A 20,331-nucleotide genomic window follows, 5' to 3' on the forward strand; every position below is an offset into this window, starting at 1 on the left:
GTTATTCTGCTTTTGGGAGGGATTCAAGTTAACAGTTCACCGAGCTCCCGAACCCAACGGGAAGAGTCAAATATCAAACATGCCTTAAAGAGAAAATGTACTGCATTCTGTCTATTTACAAAACCAACACATGTAGCTGGCGAATGCCAGCTCAGCTGCTGAGCAAACAGATCAATAGCAAGTGCCAAGTTTCCCCACACAGTCCTGGCTTTGTGCAGGAAGCAGACTGTTGCAGCCATAGCTTCCCTTTTCCTGCAGGAACTTTGCTGGCAAGTGTATTATTAATCCAGACCAAGACATTTGATATTTGAATCAGGAACCTTCTACATTTTAATATGCAGTAAGGCTCAGCCTTAAACCTATTTAAAAAAAAAAGCCGATAAACTGGAAGTACCAATGACAGAGCTCAATGGCTGGTGAGCAGAAACAGTCCCCCTGGTCCAGGACAGCAGCTCCCCCCCGGCTGGCAGTGCCGGGAGCGGGGAGCCTGCCTGCTGAGCCCCAGGCTGCAGCGGGCAGGTGAAGCGCCCACTACCCATTTTGACTCCCCGTTCTGGAGGCAACGGCTGCAAATCGCTGTCTACAGAGAGTCACCAAGAGCTCCCTATGGTTTCCACGTTTCTCTGTTAAGGCCTCGGGGGTTTGAGAAGTGGCAGTGGGTCACGTGAATGCCACGTGGCTTCTTCCTCAACACTCTCATTCAGCATCTTGCAAACAAGAGCAGCAGTAAGGATGCCCTAGTCCGAAAGCAGCAGCCTAGCCAGGCACCAGCTTACTCACACAACCCACAGTGGTTTGGTCCAAATCTTCGTCTGCAGTGAGACACGTGCACACAGCCAGTGTGCAGAAATGAGGTTGTGCATACAGGTGTCAGAACCAACTTTCACATTTAAAATTATTTCTAAAAACCACAGGTATATAAGTATGTATAAACAGCGGCAGTATGCAGAAAACAACCTCCAACCCCAGTCATATGTACAAACCTCTCCCTAAGAAAGATCCCAGCGGTTTCATCTGAGCTTCCCTGTTAGCAGGTATGGAGTTCATCATCGGGCCTCCATCCCTCCAACTCTGCACCGACCTTTTTCACAGGCTGTGTCCCAAGGGTCCATGTGCTCACCTCTACACGTCCCCACGAGGATATTGCTGCCCAGGACTCAAATTAAGTCTTCCAACCCACACATATTGTAACCTGTACTTCACCGCAGCACCAAAAGGCCTTCACCAGCTCTGTGGAGCATGCTTTTGCAAGTGCTCCTACTTTTCTTCTACAAAGAAGTGAACTGCTTACAGGGACTTCTGATCTTTTTTTCTGGTTTTCATCTTATTCTTTCTATTCTTTGTTCCACATACAACTATTAGATGACACTTGGAACAGGACTCAAGGTGCTATTAAGAACTGATCTAGTTGTACCCCCATGCCGCTAACACACCTGGTAAGTATTCCCAAAGCACAGCATCTGGAAAAAAACACCCAGAAATAGTATGAATAGAAACAAGAAATTTCTTTTCCCTACTAGTCCTATATGACAACAAAACTAACCAACAAGCAGTTTGTGAAGTAAGGTACGCTCATACCTCTACTGCTTCAGCATGTAAAACATACGTATCTCTAGCCTAAAACACCTGTATTTGAGTCACACAGGAAATGAAATAATCAGTGTCGTAACGTGGGACCTCTGCTGAAGTCTGCTAATGCTATAAGCTGTTTGGCAGGTTAATTTTCCTTTTCCTGGTTGCAATAAGCAGCTCAAATCCAGTCGATGTAGATAGTCACTGATGGACTAGATTTTCATTCTTCCCAGGTACTGTAACAAGAGGTGCAAGGATTATTAAGGGGTTTAAGGCCAAAAGAAGAGTATGTGTTGGTAAAAGAAATGAAAAACAAAGGGAACAATCACACAGAAGAAAACGTCCTTGGCCGCATGGAACAGTCACCACCACCGTGAGCCACCGTGCACAGTGTGGCCACAAGGTGGCCCTACAAGTTCTCCTGATCTTTCCAATATTCATCCACACAGGTCAGGGGACAGCTGCTCACACACTACGTAGCTAGCATCACAGTGAACGCTTCTCATTAACACTTGAGAGGCAGCACAGGGTAAGTAAGACTAAACCTAGCGTGAGTGGAATGCAACTAGATTCTGTTCCTCACGTTCAGAACTAGCTCCAGTGTTTCACTTCTCCTGAGGGAGAAGATCAAATGTGCATGTGGTTTTATTTCCCGGTTTAGACTGTAATTCCAGTTAGATCACAGTAAAAGTAAAAGTCTCTTCCTGGATCCTAGCAACCCAGCTGGCTGTCTGACTTCCATTCAGCAAGAGTTTGATCCCAAGCAAGTCTTTTTGAAGGATCCCTTGGAGATGTGTTAGAAGATCTGAGGTTTTTTACAAGGTGGGACGTGCAGAAACTCCTAGAGTTCAGTGGTGAGTAAACACTTCGTTCTTACTGTAGCATCCTCAGTAACTGGGCTAAAAGGGGGTGAAAAAAAAAAAATAAGGCCCTGTAAATACACACTCCTTCAAAAAGATCTGCCATAAGGGATTAAAAAAGAGAAAGATTAGTATTGTTCAAAGAGTGTTCAAAGCTGCTCCCCTTGTAATTTAATGAGGCCAACAGACAAATCTTTCCAATGGACAACTGCAGAAGAGCAAACAATCAATTTCACACAGTGCAGCAGTAGCAGCATTGTCATCCGCACCCACATTGTAAGAGGTTCACTGGAAGGCCTGATCATCACTCCATCGTTCTGCCTCACCAGCACAGCAGAATAGAGAACAGCAAGGGAAAAGGTTTCTACAGATTCTGTTCTCGCGACTTCCTTACAGCTTGGAAATAACTGGGACACCCCCCAGCCCATCTCTCCTGACCCCCACCAATCCTCTGACAGGTATTGAAACACTGCAAAGAGAATTCTCAGAAAATTCACCTGTACCATAACTTCAGTTCAGTACTAAAACACATTAGTAGATTAGGAAAGAAACTGAAGGGAAAGGATAATTTAAAAGACTTGATCAATTTTGTAGCACTTGCCATGACAACAGGTTTACCTCCAACTCCAACTAAATTTTTATGCTTTGTTCCTTTACTTCCTTGAATTAAAAAAAATATTCTTACTCTTCAAACAATATATAAAAATATATACACATCAGCTGCTCTATTTATTTGTTAAGATTTTAAATGCTATAAATTGAGACAGAAGTTTATATATAGTTTCTACAGTTTATAAGCACCACAAAAAAAGGCACTGTGTCTAAATGATGACTATAAGTATTTAAGTGGAAGTAATAAAAGCACATATGTCCTTTCCACCGCACAAAGTTCTGTAGTGAGTGCTGAGGAGACCTTACCTTGCAAGGACATCAGATGTCTGTTGGGATGGTGGCAATCCAGCTGATGACAACAGAGTGTCTGTGCTGCCTTTCATGGCCTTCATAGATAAGGCAACATCATCTCCCAAAGGCCCATTGGGAATTAGTCCAGTCTGAATTGGGGAGAATAAAACAGAAAACTGAAATAAAAACCTGCCAGGACAAGACAAGCTCATTTTCCAATAGGATTTATTTATAACAGTAAAAACTAAGATTCATCAGGTTCCAGGGTGGGCTTCATTAAATGCAAGTTCTTAAAGAAACCTTATGGCATTTGCCCACAGGTAACGTGGCAAAAATAAAGTTAAAATATTAACAGGATACGTATGTTGATTTACTTCAGTTGAATTAGTTTGCTTTATTTTTGGTCATTATTTTATGCGCTTTCAAATAATTATAGTTTACTATTTTACTTGAGCTCCTGTTTATTAATCACGAGAAAAGCTTTCTTTTTTTCTTTTTTTTGGTTGTTAACGAATGGTCAAATAACTCACTGGCACTATCCACCTCGGTGTTATCATGGGCTGGGAAGACACCTACAAAAAGCAAATAAATGCTCATTAGAAAAGGTTGGAAATGGCTGAGAACATTCTCAAAGCAATACTGCCTCCCAAAACAAACTGGAATATTTGTCCACTGCTAGTCTTTGAACCATGCTAATGATCAGCTACAGCTGTGACTTCACACCAAAAGGTAATGGCACCCACCCAGCATACAGCTACTACCCGCTCACTCACAGAAACTCACTGATAACAGTTTCAGCACAGCGCTCCCTTCCAAAAGGCAACTGAACCCGTTATTTTTTTCTGCTTTGTGGACAAAGTTAACCAAAAGCACACTTCTGTCAACAGTTTAACGGTCCCACTCCTTCCCCCTATTTTTGGTGCATGCAATTTAATTCCTTTTTTGCTGGCACAGATTACAAGAGATTTTTTTAATCTATACAAAAGGGTTGATTTGTATTAAAAGTTTATTTCTCAAGTATTTATTTTCATCTACTTATATACACACACAAACACATATACATCTGTGTGCATATGTACACATTTATATATAATTTCTGAAGTATTATATATACTCAGAAGCCTGAGAAGCAGGCTGGCACTTGCAGGTGCACTATAATAATCCTACTGGCTCTTGTGGCACAGATACAAGTTAACTCTTCGTGTTCCTTCATGTCCATTACAAAGCTGTAGGGTCTACAACCCTATGGGCAACCACCCTTCACACAGGGGGCCATATATGCAGTGATCCAGGTTAAACACCACCTTGCTCTACTGCGGCAGATCCAAGCCTGGTGGACAGATACTAAAACCAGAGGAGAATTCATGAGTAAAAACCACTGTATGTGTGAAGGAAGAAGTTTGGTTTTGAAATACATTTACCCGAGGTGTGGCTTCTGTAAAGTCAATTAGATTCTCTGTCAATGATGTTAAGGAAACGTCCTGGTCATCTGGAGTGCTCTATGGAATAAATCAGTTTTGAATTGAACTCCCAGTAGTAACCAGATAGGTCTGCCTGAATACTCTAGTGGCTTCCTGAGTTAGACCAGTGTCCTTAACGAGCATCATTGTTTATCAGGTCTCTTTTCTCAAATCTTTCTATATGATCTTTTTTAATAGCCTTTTCATTTCACCTATTCTTATCAATGTACCAGAAACAATGCCACTGCCATTGTGAGCAAGCTGTGAGACTGTCCCATCCTCCTATATGAGGATAGGGTACTGCGCCATTCAACAAGAAGGTCAGCAGGGTTTGTGAGCTGAGTATTTGAACTCAGAAGATGAAATTGGTAATTATTCAGTGGGATCAACTACCTCATACTGGTTTAGAGGGACACCAGCTATAGGGCATGGTGCTTTCATGATCCAGAATAACCCCTCAGTCTGCTGAAGTTAACAGCAGAGTCCGATGTCGGAGTCCTCTTTTCACTTGGAAAGGGACAAAGGAAAGCTGACTTCTGAATTACTATGAGCATTTCATGAAGTCCAGTTAAAAACTGTCTTATCCATAAGGCAACCCAAATATAACAATTAAACATTTCAATTTAAACTTTTCCCCCTTGTTATTTTGATAAGAATTGCCTATGTCAGAATGCCAGCCCTGCAGCCTCTTTCCTGGAGCATCAAATCATTGGGATTTAGCGGGCTCCTCACCAGCATGAAGAAAACAATCAGTTTAGAAATATAAGTGTCAGGCAAAGAACCTGAAAGGACACTCAGAAATGGCCTTTGGAGAGATCTGTACAGTGCCCCCGTGTGATCCAGAAAGCATCTTTGGTATTCACCAAGGACTGGTATTCACTGAGTTATGAGAGGCACGCAGCAAGGTCTGCTGTGCTTGCCTGGAGCCATCAGCAGCTCAGAACGTGACACAAAGAAACCTTGCAGGCTGGAAGGTGGTGATACCTTTGGAACAGCAGCCTCCTCAGCTGGAGCCAGATTAACTGGAATCATCAGGTCTTCGTGGTTAGAGGCAGCGCTGTCCTCATTTAATGCATTACTGAAAGGAGAAAACATTCTCATCAGCACACTGCCTGGGTAGCATGAAACCGTGCTGCTTCCCTGACAGCTCAACCCAAAAACTTGATGCCAGTCCCATGTGCGGCAGGCAAGACACCGACATTTGTGAGGATGTTGAAGTAAATGCCTTCCAACTACCTCCGCAGAGGACTGCTCTCTTTCATGGTTTCAGCTACAGCTATATATAGACCCAACAGTGTCAATGTCTCCTGTCTGAAAGGAGCCTCTTCAGCCCTTGTTTCCAATTTGCCTGAAGCTTCCCTACCATTCTCTTATCGTCCTCTTTAGAGCCAGGGGCAGCAGGATGCCAGGAATTTTGTTTCAGAAGATGAGACAGATGTGCTTACTGCTTGCTGGGATACTCACCCTGAGGCCTGGCCTACACTGATTAACTGCAGCAACAGTAATTAAAGATGCGTTGTAAACCTGCTTAGTTAGATGTAGCCCAAATGCTCAGCAACTGTTGCTCATCTTTTCAGACCTGTTCATGACAATTTCCACACGGTTCCCTTACCCTAGAAACACATTTCTCCTGAATGACTTACGGAATGAAGGTGTCTGAGGCAGGGATTGCTTTCAGCAGCTCTCCTGGGTCTTGAAATACCGGACTGGTTGCTCGAGGACTACTCTGTGTTTTGCCTGATGGGAGTATGTTCCTGGCACAAAACAAAACAAAAAACAAACCCCCAAACCGGTACAACCTTCCATGGAAAGCTCTTCATGAATCACTTTTACAGGATACTTTTGAGATTACTAGATGTACATTTTATTCAGTACCTCCATGTGTTCTCTGAGGCCTGACACATGAAGTCTGACCATTTCTTCAAAAATGGTCAAGAAATGACACGTTGTAACCCTTTAACTTTTTCAGTGCCTTAAATCTCACTGGAAACAGCAATCGTTTGAGATTCAGTAATTCTCAGGAGATCAACTATCAGTGTCAGGTTTTTGCACATGATTTTTTTTCTCCACGAGAAAACAGCTGTGGGTAAACAGACCCATCCCCTCTCCCCACACTTGTTCACGGGTCAGAAATCACTACAGTGATCGAAACTCTTGTCAGAACAATGTTTATCCAAGTTAAGTATGGGGGAACAAAGAGTATCTGGATTACCTTGTATGTAATAAAACTTAGCAACTATAGTGTTTGCTGGCTTTCATAAACACTTCGCAGCCACCAAGTTAAGCTACACTATGCAAGGTAAAACGCAACGATCACTGAGACACTGAAAGACCCCCCTGAACTGCAGGTTCTCAGTGCTGTACTTGGCTAATTACATCACACACTTCTTCCAAATCTGTTCAGTACCTGGCAGCAGCATCCTGAATAGTGGAATTCTTGACAACTGTCAGGCTGTCTTCTCTCATGACCTGAGAGGAAAAAAATGAACAAAGATATAAATTTCTGATACCTGTTCCCATCTTGTGTCAGTTCTGAGATTCACAGAAGCACCGAGGACCTGCATCCCAGCACAGAAGTGTGCTGTTCACCCTGCTCAGGGACTTACAACATCAATTCTACGTGAAAACTTCAGTGCAGAAATAAAAATAATTCAACAGTGTAGCCAAATAAAATACCATTATTTGCCACAGAATTTACTAGGATATGCTAGAAGCATAGTCTTAGTCACAGAAACACAGAATAATTTCTCGATTATTAGGCCACCTTTGGAGGTTATCTGGCTCAATAACCACTCAAACCAGGGGCTTGTTCAGGGCCTTGTCTAGCTCCATGTTGAGCATCGTTAAGGATGGAGACTTCTCCTTGGGCAACCGTGCCAGTACTGGACCACTATTATTGTGCAAAAAGGCTCTCTTACTCTATCATGGACTTTGGCTCTTGGAGCACCCTTACTTGCATGGCATTTTCTCCAACACCACGCAACTCAAGACAAATAAAACATTTGAGAAACTCAACTGATGAGGACTGTGACTATTTACCTTGTGCCCTGCTTCTGCCTGGGCCTTCAGGATATTGCTTTTGATATCTGCTGGAAGCCACGTTGCTGCTGTGACTGGGCTCTCAATTGCATTAAGACATTTATCTGTCAGCTTTACTACTTCATCCTAGACATGAAAAAAAATTTATCAGAAGCAGTTCCCACACGGAAAAGTCTGGGCCAATGTTTACTGACATCTCTAAATAACAACAAGACTGAGTGAAAGTCAGCAGATTTACACTGAAATGAAAAAGCAATTTTTTCCCTTTATTTTGGAACTCACTTGTAAAGTCACAGCAAAACATAAAGTAAAAAAAGCACAATGCTTAGAAGCAGAGATGGGAAGTGCTGTGCTGAAAACACAGCGTGTAAGAACCGAAGTGGACCCTAAATTTGCAGCCCAGTTTGCTGGCAGACCAATGTAGCAGCCATCACAATACACCGTATCAGCATAGCCTAACTATGAGTTAGTCTATATGCACTATGCCCTCTCAAATTCAAGTTGGGGAGAGTTTTACCTTACAATCCACTTATAAATTAGAACAGCTGCCTCTCCCATCACTGACTGTATCAGAACAAACTGGCAGCCATATACGTAACAAAGACAATTAAAAATGAGATACCTTTCACGACAGTATATTTCATTATGTGAATTGGATTTCTTAATTATAAAATGTTAATCAAGCATTTGATCTACTAATTGCTATTTGATTAATGACAGGAGTTAATTAACAGTGTGGATACTAAACCTTGTGACCTTTCTTCTCGGGGTATGACTCAGCAGGGGGAGACAGAGTCCTGCTTCCCTGCCATATGCCCGGCCCTCTGCCCGCGGGAAGCCTGCATTCCTGCAACACCCCCTGCCCCCCCAGAGCGGGCACAATCCGGCTGCACCCCTACTTGCACCAACTGCAGCGTGTCCAGAAGGAACGAAGCCCATGGCACAGAGAGAGCGAGCAAGTGACAGAAGTTAAAAAGAGGTGAATGAATACCTGTCGTCCCCCCCCCCCCCCAGCCATCCATCTACTTTTAGCTTTTTTCTTTGACTGGAAATGCTTGTGAGAACTTCTAGGTATGTGGGCTTTAGAGAAGGAAAAAACATTTCCTTTTCTTGTCTCCCTCTAAATCACCTTCCAGGGTATCCAAATAGGAACTTAGGAGACTACCTAAAGGAGAACCTGTTTTAAAATTTTGACCTCAGTCAGCAATGAACTTTGCAAAATACTCAGGGGTCACAGTTAACACAAAAAGGTATCAGGCCCAACAACCAATGTTGCTAATGACTGTTGCTAGCAGACATTAAGAGATGCACATTCATACATTCATGAAAACTAGCAAAACAATTAATTATTAAACATTTAAGTGTCTTCATTTTCCTGAAGCTGCTGGAATTGCCAGAAGTCTGGAATAATTAAAACTGATTTATTATTATTATTATTTGTACAGTTGCAGTACTCAACTATGATAATCCTTAAATCCTTACACTGGACCTCACTGAACCAGATGCTGTACATAAGAGTCCCTGCACAGAATTTCTAATGCATTATTCCAGTACCAGTGATCTAGTAAATCTGATTATTTTAACTGAGCACATCAGTACACTGGTGCTTTAAGCACCATTTTGTGGTTTAACTTCCTCTCAGGTTCCTCCACTGAAAGGGTAGTTTAACAGCAATTAGATTCCCAAATTTTGAAGTGTAGTACTATTAAGAAATATTTTAATGTACTTAAATATAAGTTCTATATCACCAAGGAAACAGTACCATTAATAGTAAAGATTTTTCCCAATCTTTTATATTTTGTGCTTGCAAAAAATGCATTGGTGTTTTACTGTTTTGTTTTTTAATGGAAAGAACGCATAGCTAGAGGGGTAAGCATCTGGCACCTGATAATGCCTCAAGAGATCTAATTTACAAGACATTTCAGTTGTTCACATAAAACAGTAAAGCTGCTGAGGTTTGTCAATATTCTAGCTCATTAGGATTTTTATTAGTTCCATGTACTAGACAAATATATTTGTACTCGATTCTTCAATCAAAATACGGAGCTAGGCAGTGATGTAAAAAGGAAAGGAAATACTCAAGACAACAGCAGGAGATGCGGTCCCAATCCTTTATGCTTTTGAGCAGTGTTCCTGGTGCCACTGAAAAATCACTTTGTGCAGGGAGACAGAGTCTAATGTAGGCATATTTTGGAGCAATTTCCACATGTTTACAGATCACAAGAAGTTCAGGAAAAGAAAACCCTCACATCCTTGCATTTCTGACTCTGGCGCACACTTCAAATATGGGCAAACAGGCTGATCTTTTTATTGTTCATTTCCCTTCAGAAGCTGATGAAAGCAGAGCATCGGTGTATTTAAGAGTTATTTGCTCTCTTTTGTCAGATCTGGTCACTGCACTAGTGAAAGCTGGGAAAGGACAAAGTTGCATTCTTCCATCTCAACAGATTTTGGCAGGGAGCAGCAGTGAAGAATGGAACCATTCATTCCCCCCTCCCAGTTCTCATTCTAGAAAGACTTCTCTTTTTCTCTAAAACAACACAGATAGCTAGGTAAATATTTCCATATCAAAGAAATCAATCAAGATTGATTGATTGCAAGTATAGAATTATGTAAAGATGACTGTCAAGCCATCTCTGCCCCCTGATGGAAAACAGTTAAAGATTTTTAATTAACAAAGCTGAAGTGAGCATTTCATTGGCATTTGACAGTGTCACTTACGAAGTTCAGGATACAGCTCTGCCTTCATAAGCTGAAAGCTAGTGCTTTCCCCCAGTGCATTTTACCAACCTTTATATGTGCTGTAACTGTTTCTACATAGGTAGGTATCTCATGCATTGGTAAAACTGAAGGGAGATGAGACATGCTGAAATTTGTAATCGCACACTTTCAGGGAGAACACTCACACTGTGTTCATCTGAAACAACAGCAAGCTCCGGGATCTAAGCTCATTGCAAGGTTTTAGTGGCTATATTGTAGTTCCATTCAGCCCAGTTAGAAGAAGATGCCATGAATGGAACAGAGGTGGAGGAAGCGAGCCAATAGGTACATTTTGTAACAAACACCGTAAGTGGAAATTCATTATTTTTACTAAAGCAGCCTTCAAAAGCAGGAAACAAAGTGTTTTTAATAGTTATTCTTAGGTCAATCTTTTCAGAGATCATTTCTAAACCTTTAACCTTCATCTCTAATCACAACTGGGTGTACTCATTTGGTGCTACTGTAACCTGTATGCCTTTGCAATTTGAAGCATACAGAATTTAAAATGTAAAGACAGTCTCTAATCTTTGCCTGCCTTTTTAAACAAACACTCTCAAGTGACCTCTTGGTAAGCTACATCACAGGCTGAAAAGCTTTATTCAATCTTTTCTACTCAAGGAAAACCACTGATGACCTTACCCTTGCATTTTCATAATACAATTCGCACTTCCTGCTTGAAAGCTGAAGTATCTTTTACCCAAAGAAAGAATCTTATTGGCATACTCGTATCAAGATCCATGCGCAGTTATGCGAATGTTCTTGCTCTCTAATGAGGTTACTATGATCCCAGCGGCTGTAACTTCTAATATCCACAGTTACTTGGAACCTCACCTGACAGCAGCTGGGTGACTGTACTGTATTGGGAGCTGTTTGTTAGATTAGCTCATTACAAGAATCTTAACTTGCTTACTATATATCAGCCGTGATTTAAAAACCAAGACACTTTCCTCCGTTCTCTCCATTTAACCAATTAAAACCTTAACCTCTCTCTCTGAACCAAAATGGAGCTCAACAGGTGAAAATACTCTGAAATAAACTGTGTTGGTTTGCTTTAGTTTACGCAGAGACAGTGTTTTGGCATAACACGACCTATAGGCTACTGACTAATCTTCTTAGAGACTTGGTAATCTTTGTAAAGCACTCACCAAGCAGAGAGGGGCACAAAGCATCCCTGACAACAGTCCTTAAAGGGGACGCGAGCCAAACAGCCTGCGGCACCAAGCACACCAGAGCCACAGCCTTCTCACACACAGCAGGGGCACAAATGCTCCGGAACGGGCTTAGCCCAGACACATACTACTGAACGCCTCTCTCTGCACCTGGTCCATTTTACTATTGAGGGAGCAAGAAAAATCAGAGCTGTTTCACTGAAGTTAGATAAATCCTCCAGCCTCTCTGCAAGGGAGGGTAGTACAGATAACACTGACAGGCGTTGTATTCTCTTTGCTTGTTCAAAATGAAATAAAGCACCTACAGCTTTAACATCAGAGAAATGAGAGTAAGGGAAACGTCAATTCCAAATTTTTTAAAGCTCATCTAAAAACCAAGAGTATCCTGTATGGGTGCAGTGGTCTGATAACTGGTGAATCTGTGAAGGTTCACTGCTGTAGTAAGGGAGGATCCTGTCCTCTCCATTGCTTATAGCAACACTACTGATTTTCACTATGGCTCTAGGCATAGCTTTTACCCCCTCCATGAACCTTTCTAAATCAGTATTTAACAACTTCAAAAACTAAACAAAATCAAACAAAAAAAAACTTAACAAAAAGTTAAAAAAAGAAAAAGAAGAGAAAAGGCAAAAAAATTTTTGTTTGCCTTTCTGTAGGCCACACTGGTTCACCAAAACATGCAATGATTCCTGGAGGTGACAGAGGAGAGAGTGAAGCTGGGGAAGGAAGAGTGAAGAGGAGTGAGGATGAAGAGAGCCCCTGCCCTTGTTCAGCTTCGGCTCAGCTGCCCACGGAAATGCAGTCTGACTTGCTCAAAAGGATTTATGAGAGCACTAAATCAAACCACATCACTCCTCTACGTAAACACATAGAACACTAACACCTACTTCAGAAAGCAGCTAATAAGTGGTTCCTTAACAGGAGGGACAGATCAGCAGCAAACTCGACTCAAAACAAAACATCAAAACAGTGTTCTGGGAAGGTTACCAAAGGCAACTGAAAAACACCAAGAAAGCAGCTCAGTCCCTCAAAAAAAGATGGTGAACTATACAGCATTGTACAGTTAGTAACCTACAGATAAAGACAACTGAAGAACATTTCAAGCCTTTATCCCATTTATTTTTGAAGAACGCAGCCCAGTGAAATTTTCTAAGGAGCACATGCACCTCTGCCCCCCATCTTTATCTCACTGCCCTGTCGCACACAGGTTTACATGTAACAAAACATTTGTATTTCCTTTAATATCCCCCCACAGTACTTCCTCATATTCTTAAAAAATCCTGCAAAGAGCCTAAGGTAAATGGAAGACTTTTCAGAATGATCTGAACAAAACTCAGTGACTCTGCCAAGAGGAATGAAGCCCAACTACCTGTATGTTTATGTTTACGTTAGGACGCTCAGTTGGCACGGGGCTGCTGTGCTCTGTCTCCAGCTGTTTCAGTTTTAGGAATGTGTCTTCAAATGCTGAAAAAGACAGAAAAGATATAAGCTTCCTAATGTCACTGTGGAGTTACTTGACTTGTAACTTGCATTCTTCCTGAGCACTAATTACATGGTTTTAAAGTTGTGGAAAAAACACAAGGATGGGGGGGTAGTAAAAAATACCATTTGCTCAACCTTCCATACAAGTTTCAAGCCTACAGACTGCATGTATCTAATCACCACACACTGCACGCCTGCAAGTTCATTTCCCTCGCCGTCCTCACAGTGAGCGAGCAAGCAGCAAGAGTTAATTGCTCAGATGGTTGCACTTCACTGTATTTGTGGCTAAAGTCCGATCCTGCAAACTACAGCTTTTCCCTTGTACCTCTGTCCTTGGAAATAAGCTGCTTCCAGCTGAAATGGGGAGAGCTGACCAACTTTGTTGTCCTAGTGGTGGGTAAAATTGTCCTTATGCATAAAAGCTAAAGGAGCTTTCTACACCACTTCTGGATTTTTGTACAGAAACAACATTGTAACAACCTAGTCTGTTAACTTTGACCCCACACATCACATAATAGGGAAAAATCTGTAAGTTTGCTTACGATCCGAGTCTGCTTTTTCAGCTGCAGTTTCCTTTGTGCCAGGATGAGGGCAACTAACAGCCTCTTCTGAATCTCCTGTTGCCAAGCCAACAACTGGATGACCTATGGCATCATCAACACAGGTTTCTGGCAACTCCGTGCTGTCTAGCAAATCAACAAGAGGTACGCTGCAAAGGCACAAAGATGGGCAGAGATACACAGAATCATGTTACCACTCTTCCTGTAACAAGAAAAAGCTTTAACATATGCAATCTCTTTTTTTCAAGCTGTCTTCTGGTAATCAGACATATTCTGTAAAAATTTTTCAGGTAACTAATAGACGTTGGCCTTTAGCAAGTTGGGAAAAAAAATAATAAAAAAAAAAATGGAGGTGGGGGTGGTACATTCATGTTTGTAGAAGTGACTTCATACCAGAACAGGTCCACATTGCCTGCTGCTTCATCATTCCACGTAACAGTGGAAAAAGTGAAGAGAGGAGGAGAGAAGTTTTTATCCATTAAACACACTTTTTTGAACAAGTATCTGAAGTTTTCTAACAAAGTCAAGGTACGCTTCAGGATTTTTATATGAGAAAAACAAAAGTTAGGGGGAGGGAAGTTGATACTTTTCACAAAAAGTGATTTGCACGGCACTTCACCCAACACTTGTAAGCAGAACAGGGGGCAGAAGGATGCACAGCATAGGTCTGCACTGACACTACGGTATGGTTATGCATATATCTATAACTAGTTTCAGCTTTATTAACTTGGGCAGAGACATGAATAAAACCTTAGCTGTCACAATTAGTTTTAAGTGAATCACAGCATCTACCCTGTACCCTGTTAGGATCACTTGTTTCACCTCCTTTGCTTTCTAATAGAAATGTCCCCTTTTTATTTTGTCCTACCATTGGTATTTACAATGCACACAGAAAAACAATTACAAAAACAAAAGTTATATTATGATGCTTATGTTGTGCCGGCAGTTAGGAATCTCATCCATCTCTTCAAAGTTCAGGACAGCTAAAGCTATCCTAACAGCAAACGGTAACAAATATGGAAACAACAACTGCTGCAGGAAACGAAGGTTAATCAACAACCTGTGCACATAACTGCAGTTTAATCGTCACCCATTTCAGTCAACAATCACTCACACATACGGTTTGGTCGCAATATTGGTTTAAGAAGAAAAATCTACCACTTTTTAAAGTCCTGTCCCAAATATGAGACCAACGATACCAGGCAAGTACCCACCACAACAGAACTTATCATTATGCACAGAGACAATTCCTCCTGCCCAGTCAGACCAGCTTCTCCCTTATCGCTACCTGGTTAATGCCCCGTGCCTCCCACCAGCCCCTGGAACCTGGAAGCAGTCCCATGTTGTCACTAGAGGCTCCAGGAAAATGACTCCTCCCTCCATCTCAAGCACCCAAAACAATCCTTCCAATGTTAAATATATACCTCTGAAAGAGATTACAGGATATCACCGTTTTAGTGCTAATAATGTACGAATCATCTTAAGATAACTGCTGTGAGGCAAACTGAGGTCACTTGCGTGATTCTCTTAAAGCAGTGGAATAAGAAGCTACTAGCAAAGCAAGTAATAGGAAACACTTCAATCTACTGCACAGTTGCTCTGCACCACTACTGGGAAATGGCAAGCAGAAGATAGTCTCACAAAGGGGGACTGAGAGATAGAGAGAATTTTAATTATTAAAAGTAACCAGCAGGAATAGATGCTCTCCCAATTAAGGCAACAAAGAAAGTGAGACTGAATCCCAATACCTTACCATCAGAGGATGTCTATGCAAGAGAGTGAAAATGTTTTATGATCTTTACATGAAGCCAACAATTTTCTGCCATTTCCTGACAGTCTCTGGTAAATAGCTTCCCAAAGGTTTGTGACGACCAGTATCGAAGTTCAGATTTTGCCTGCAGCGCAGAGGTGTTGATGCCATGACATGTTGAAGGAGCTATGTATAAGCTCCTATGAACTCCACGTAAGAAGTGACGTAGAGCACCAGTAACAATTCTCTATGCTGTAATCTCCTAATGCTTTTCTTAGCATTGCAGCACAGTGGAGAAAATGAGTGAAAAATTCTATTTATCTTCGCTGGAAAATTGCTAGGATAACTACACTAGCTTTTGCCCCCCCTATGACAACTGCAGTAACATTTACTAGACAGACAAGAAAGCTGATATAAAAACCTGCCTGCTCAAGATAAAGGCAGTCTTAAAATCTGGTGGCATATTCAAATGGCACACTCAATGCCTAGCATTGCTCCAAAAGCAGCGTACTACTTACATTAAGGTGATGAAAGTTTGTAGGAAACCTTATTGCCATTTGTGCCACGGGATGGTGGGAGGTAGCAAGGACAACGGGGGTAAGTCCCAGCAGCTTCACCCCTGCATCACAGCAGGGCCTGAGGGAAACTGAATTAATTTTAGGCAGACTTGAGAGAAGCCTCCTAAGCCAAGATGCAAGTAGGAATTGACCCCACATTTTGCTTTCAGACCCACTGAAACACCTACTCAACCACCCTCAGATAGGCAGTCACAAGAGGAAAGTCATACTAGGGAGACCATCAGCCACTGGAATTTGCAAGCACAAGAGATGTGTTCCCTGAAGAGCACTAAATTGTTCAAGGTCCCCCAGATTCTTCGCCCTCTTCAGGGCACCATCAGGAAGTCTGCCATGCAGGCTTCGTCAACGGCCAGACTATGGAACTAAGCACAAGATACTATTTTCATCACTGCACAGTATTTCTTTTACAAAACACTGATGAACATTCACGCCAGTCCTAAGGGAAATAACAAACAGCTTCCCAGGAAAAGAAGGACTTCAGTGACAGTCAGTGTGCAGTACCCAAGAATGAAATGCCCATTAGCTTTACACGTTCCTGTATTTACCCACACACAAAGGGATAGTTGAACTTTGTGTAGTAGTAAGTGCCAGGTTTATGTCTTCAGAATCAACTTCTATCAACATATTTTAAGAAATATTCTAAGCAAAAAGCTGATAAGTGATACCAGGAGTTCAAGTCATACAAATAATTATGAATATAGGAATAACCAACAGGTTTTAGCACATGGAAAGGTTTGTCAGCTCACTACTAAATCACACACAGAAGCTGTCACATGCTCAGGGAATTCCCACAGTTAAGGAAGTTAGCTACTGCATTATTTCTTCTTTTTGCCTGACAAATATATTCACATTAGTATATACCATACAGTATACAATGCATAATGTGACTGAGAAAGCTGTCAGTTACAAAGGGTATGATTATTTTTTTTAATTTCCTAGCTGAAAAGCAAAACAATACCTCATTCTAGTTTGTGAAATACAATCTGTAAAATACAGTAACTATCCAAGTCCACTGCAAAAGAGATAATTCTTTTGCAACTAATCTAATTTGAAGCAGCATGGAGCACCACGCAAGCTAATTTATTTTTTCAAACTGGTAGCGACACAGAATAGTTTCTCACATTGACTCTGTTAAGTAGTATAATAGTATGTAATTCTTTGTTAATTTCCTTCACTTTGGAGCATTCAATGTTATACCTGAAGTCAAGAGTAGTAAATTTAAGCCTATAATCTTTTTTCAGATTTTTTTTCAACCCTAAAAACCACAAAATATTCAGGGAAAAAAACCACTTCCTTTTCCTTCTGAGGAAAGGAAAAGAAAAATTCCTGGGGATGTATGATGCTCCAAATGGAAACTGTCCACACACAGTTTATAATCAAGCAGGCTGAGTCCCACATTCCAAGACTTCTGCTGTCTCCCATTTGTTTGAAGAGAATTCCAAATACTGACATAGCGTACTACATACAAGCCAACAACTACAAGAAAGGAAAGAAAACACCCTTAGGAAAAGGTGCTGGCTGTAGAAACTTTGTGGATATTAAGAAAAGATCTGTTACCACCATACTGTTTAGAAAGACATGCATGTGCTTCCTCAATGCTATTCCAGCACGTAATCTGTCCCTGTAAAGATGCAGTTAGGTGGTGTTGGTACCAGGTGGTACAATTTCTCTGTCTGCTATTGAGAGCTGTCACTTGTCCTAGTGGAAACCAGGGTAATAATTCTCCTTAAGACAATGAAGTCACAGTAAAATAAGCCCAGCACAGAGCAAAATCAACCCTCAGGATGTATGCAAGATTCACAGCCACGTGGCAAAAGCATGCAATATATACCATACTACAACAAATCAGTTCTAAAGGTAGATGGATTTCAGGCAACCAGGGTTGCTTCCTCTATCCTCAGTCGGAACTAGTTCTGCTGTCACGCTTAACACCTACCATGAAAACTTTGAGAGCTTTAATAACCAAACTCGCAGTTCATTCCCAGGCAGTCTGTGACAGTCAGCACCCTGCAGGCAGCTGGGACACCCAGCCCTCTGCTCAGCGCTGGTGAGACCCCCTGGAGTGCTATGCCCAGTTCTGGGCTCCCCAGGACAAGAGAGACATGGACCTATGGGAGGGAGTGTGGCAAAGGCCCATAAAGATGCCAAAAGGTCTGAGGGTCTGAAGCATCTGACATAGGAGGAGAGGCTAAGAGAGTTGGGACTGCTCAGCCTGGAGAAGAAAAAGCTCAGAGGGATCTGATCAATGTGTATAAAAACCTGGTGGGGGGAGTAAAGACAACAGCCAGACTCTTCTCAAGGGAGCCCAGAGACAGGACAAGAGGCCACAGGCACAAACTGAAATTCTGTTTTCAGAAATGAAAGAAGATTCCACTTAAACACAAGAAAGAAAACCTTTTTTTGCTGTGAGGTTGGTGAAACACCAGAACAGGTTGCTCGGAGAGGGCGGGAAATCTCCATCCTTGGAGACACTCAAAACCTGGCTGGCATGGTCCTGAGCAACCTGCTTTTAGCATGGGGGTGAACCCCACGATCTCCAGAGGTGTCCTTCCAACCTCAACTATTCTTCAGTTCTACAGTAGCTCCACAAAACTTCTCAGATACCCGAGGAGTCAGCCACCACATGCAATGGCCTGACCACTACATAAGCACATCTGAACTTACAACTCCGCAACAAAGCGGTGACTCGTCGTTGCAACAATGTTCTTGCATTTTAAATACAAAACTATCCCAAATTCTATCACTCAAATTAGTGGTGGCTTCTCCTTCATCTACACAGAAATTATACAGTATTTTAAAAGTCAGAACACCTGTTTTCATTTGCATATTCTTATGCAACTTTAGAAATAATAAACAAATAGGTTTGCTTCGCTCCAGAAGCTTACAACATCCACCTTGCAAAATCTAAAGCTAAAAATAGCACAACAGACTGCTCTAATCACCTCTGTAGATCCTACAGATCTTATATGTAGCTTGCATATCCTTTTTTTTTAAAGCAGAGTTGTAGATGGAGACCCACATTTCCTTAGCAATCTCTTTCCCTTTGTCAGATACAAGGGTGAGGAGACCAAAATATCTCAGGCAGTATTATGTCATACACAAGACATACTTTCTTGGTTCTTTGGGGCGGGATATCTAAAAACAATGGTTTTGTATTTCTGGGCTATGTGGCTATTTGAAACTTATTCAAGCAATTTGAAAATCATTCAAACACTTTATCTTAAAAGCCAAATATAAATGAATTCTAAAAGCGCTCTACCCACACTCTTTTTCTTTTTTAAATAGGAAAAGAATATTTCAATGTAAAAGCAGCTAACTTCAGAAACCACGTGAAAACACAGGGCATTCAAGGGTAAAGGTAGTTCTTCATGTTGTTAAAGGCCCCCAGTAATACCGATGAGCCATGAAGCTGGAGTCTTAACCTCTGACTTAACAATTAACCTCGTGAATCATATGGTAGGACTGGTGTTTGTCAGGAAGTACTTGTTTCATTTCAACTGGAGCAAAACAGCAAAACAGAAATAAAATTTTCTAGAAAGAAAAAAAATATTACTCTGACTTTTCAGGAGTTCTGATGGTTTTATTCTTTAAAAAATTAAAATAATTCTATTCCATTTCCAAGCAATATTTTTCAGAAGAATACTTCTTAAAAAAAAAAAAAAAAAAAAAAGGTTAGTTTTCAAATCAACCATCTACCTTAGTTATTTTAAAATAATCCTGATTCAAAAGGAGAGGCAGTTACATCCTGTCTCAGATTTTTGAAACCGCATTATAACCCACTAGTTGCATATGTGGTTTTATTACAAATGTGACCCTGCATGGCTCTCAAAGTTAAACCCAGCTAAAAAAAAATAATAAATCTTTCAATCATTAAGAAAAATCTTAACACAATTAAAAAGATATATATATATATATACACACACCCCCACACACAGAGTCATGTTTTAATATAAGAGCGATGGGTGGCTTCTGGTTTGTTTGGTGCTTTTTTAAAGACTAAATACCAACAGCATGATATATAGAGCCTAAAAAATGACATATAGGGCCTATAAAAACTTTTTTCCCCCTTTATAGCCAGCTTTGTGTCCATTGTCCTTATCTCAGAAACGGCTCAAACGGTAAATTTCCAGCCTCTGCTAGAAAGCAGTCTCTAGCTCCAGAGAGGCCCACGCCTCAGAGACTGGTCATGGTGGTTTGG

General features: G+C 41.3%; 1 protein-coding gene across 8 annotated transcripts in view; it reads right to left on the reverse strand.

The window, feature by feature from the left end:
* Nucleotides 1-1,486: 1,486 nt before the first annotated feature.
* EPB41L5 (erythrocyte membrane protein band 4.1 like 5) overlaps nucleotides 1,487-20,331 on the reverse strand; it is a 56,710-nt gene continuing 37,865 nt past the window's right edge. For 6 of the 8 annotated variants that reach the window (XM_040602856.1, XM_040602858.1, XM_040602859.1 and 3 more), the window contains exons 17-26: nucleotides 13,788-13,954; nucleotides 13,133-13,227; nucleotides 7,835-7,960; nucleotides 7,203-7,264; nucleotides 6,439-6,549; nucleotides 5,780-5,873; nucleotides 4,757-4,834; nucleotides 3,866-3,907; nucleotides 3,351-3,484; nucleotides 1,487-2,471 (exon numbers count right to left, since the gene is read on the reverse strand). In XM_040602856.1, the coding sequence (XP_040458790.1) occupies nucleotides 2,414-2,471; nucleotides 3,351-3,484; nucleotides 3,866-3,907; nucleotides 4,757-4,834; nucleotides 5,780-5,873; nucleotides 6,439-6,549; nucleotides 7,203-7,264; nucleotides 7,835-7,960; nucleotides 13,133-13,227; nucleotides 13,788-13,954 (967 nt within the window). In that variant the 3' untranslated portion in view covers nucleotides 1,487-2,413. The remainder of the gene's footprint in view (nucleotides 2,472-3,350; nucleotides 3,485-3,865; nucleotides 3,908-4,756; nucleotides 4,835-5,779; nucleotides 5,874-6,438; nucleotides 6,550-7,202; nucleotides 7,265-7,834; nucleotides 7,961-13,132; nucleotides 13,228-13,787; nucleotides 13,955-20,331) is intronic. The other 2 variants (XM_040602863.1, XM_040602862.1) reach the window with 2 other exon arrangements.

The sequence above is a fragment of the Falco naumanni genome, chromosome 8 (assembly GCF_017639655.2).
Source record: "Falco naumanni isolate bFalNau1 chromosome 8, bFalNau1.pat, whole genome shotgun sequence".
Classification (NCBI taxonomy): Eukaryota; Metazoa; Chordata; class Aves; order Falconiformes; family Falconidae; genus Falco; species Falco naumanni.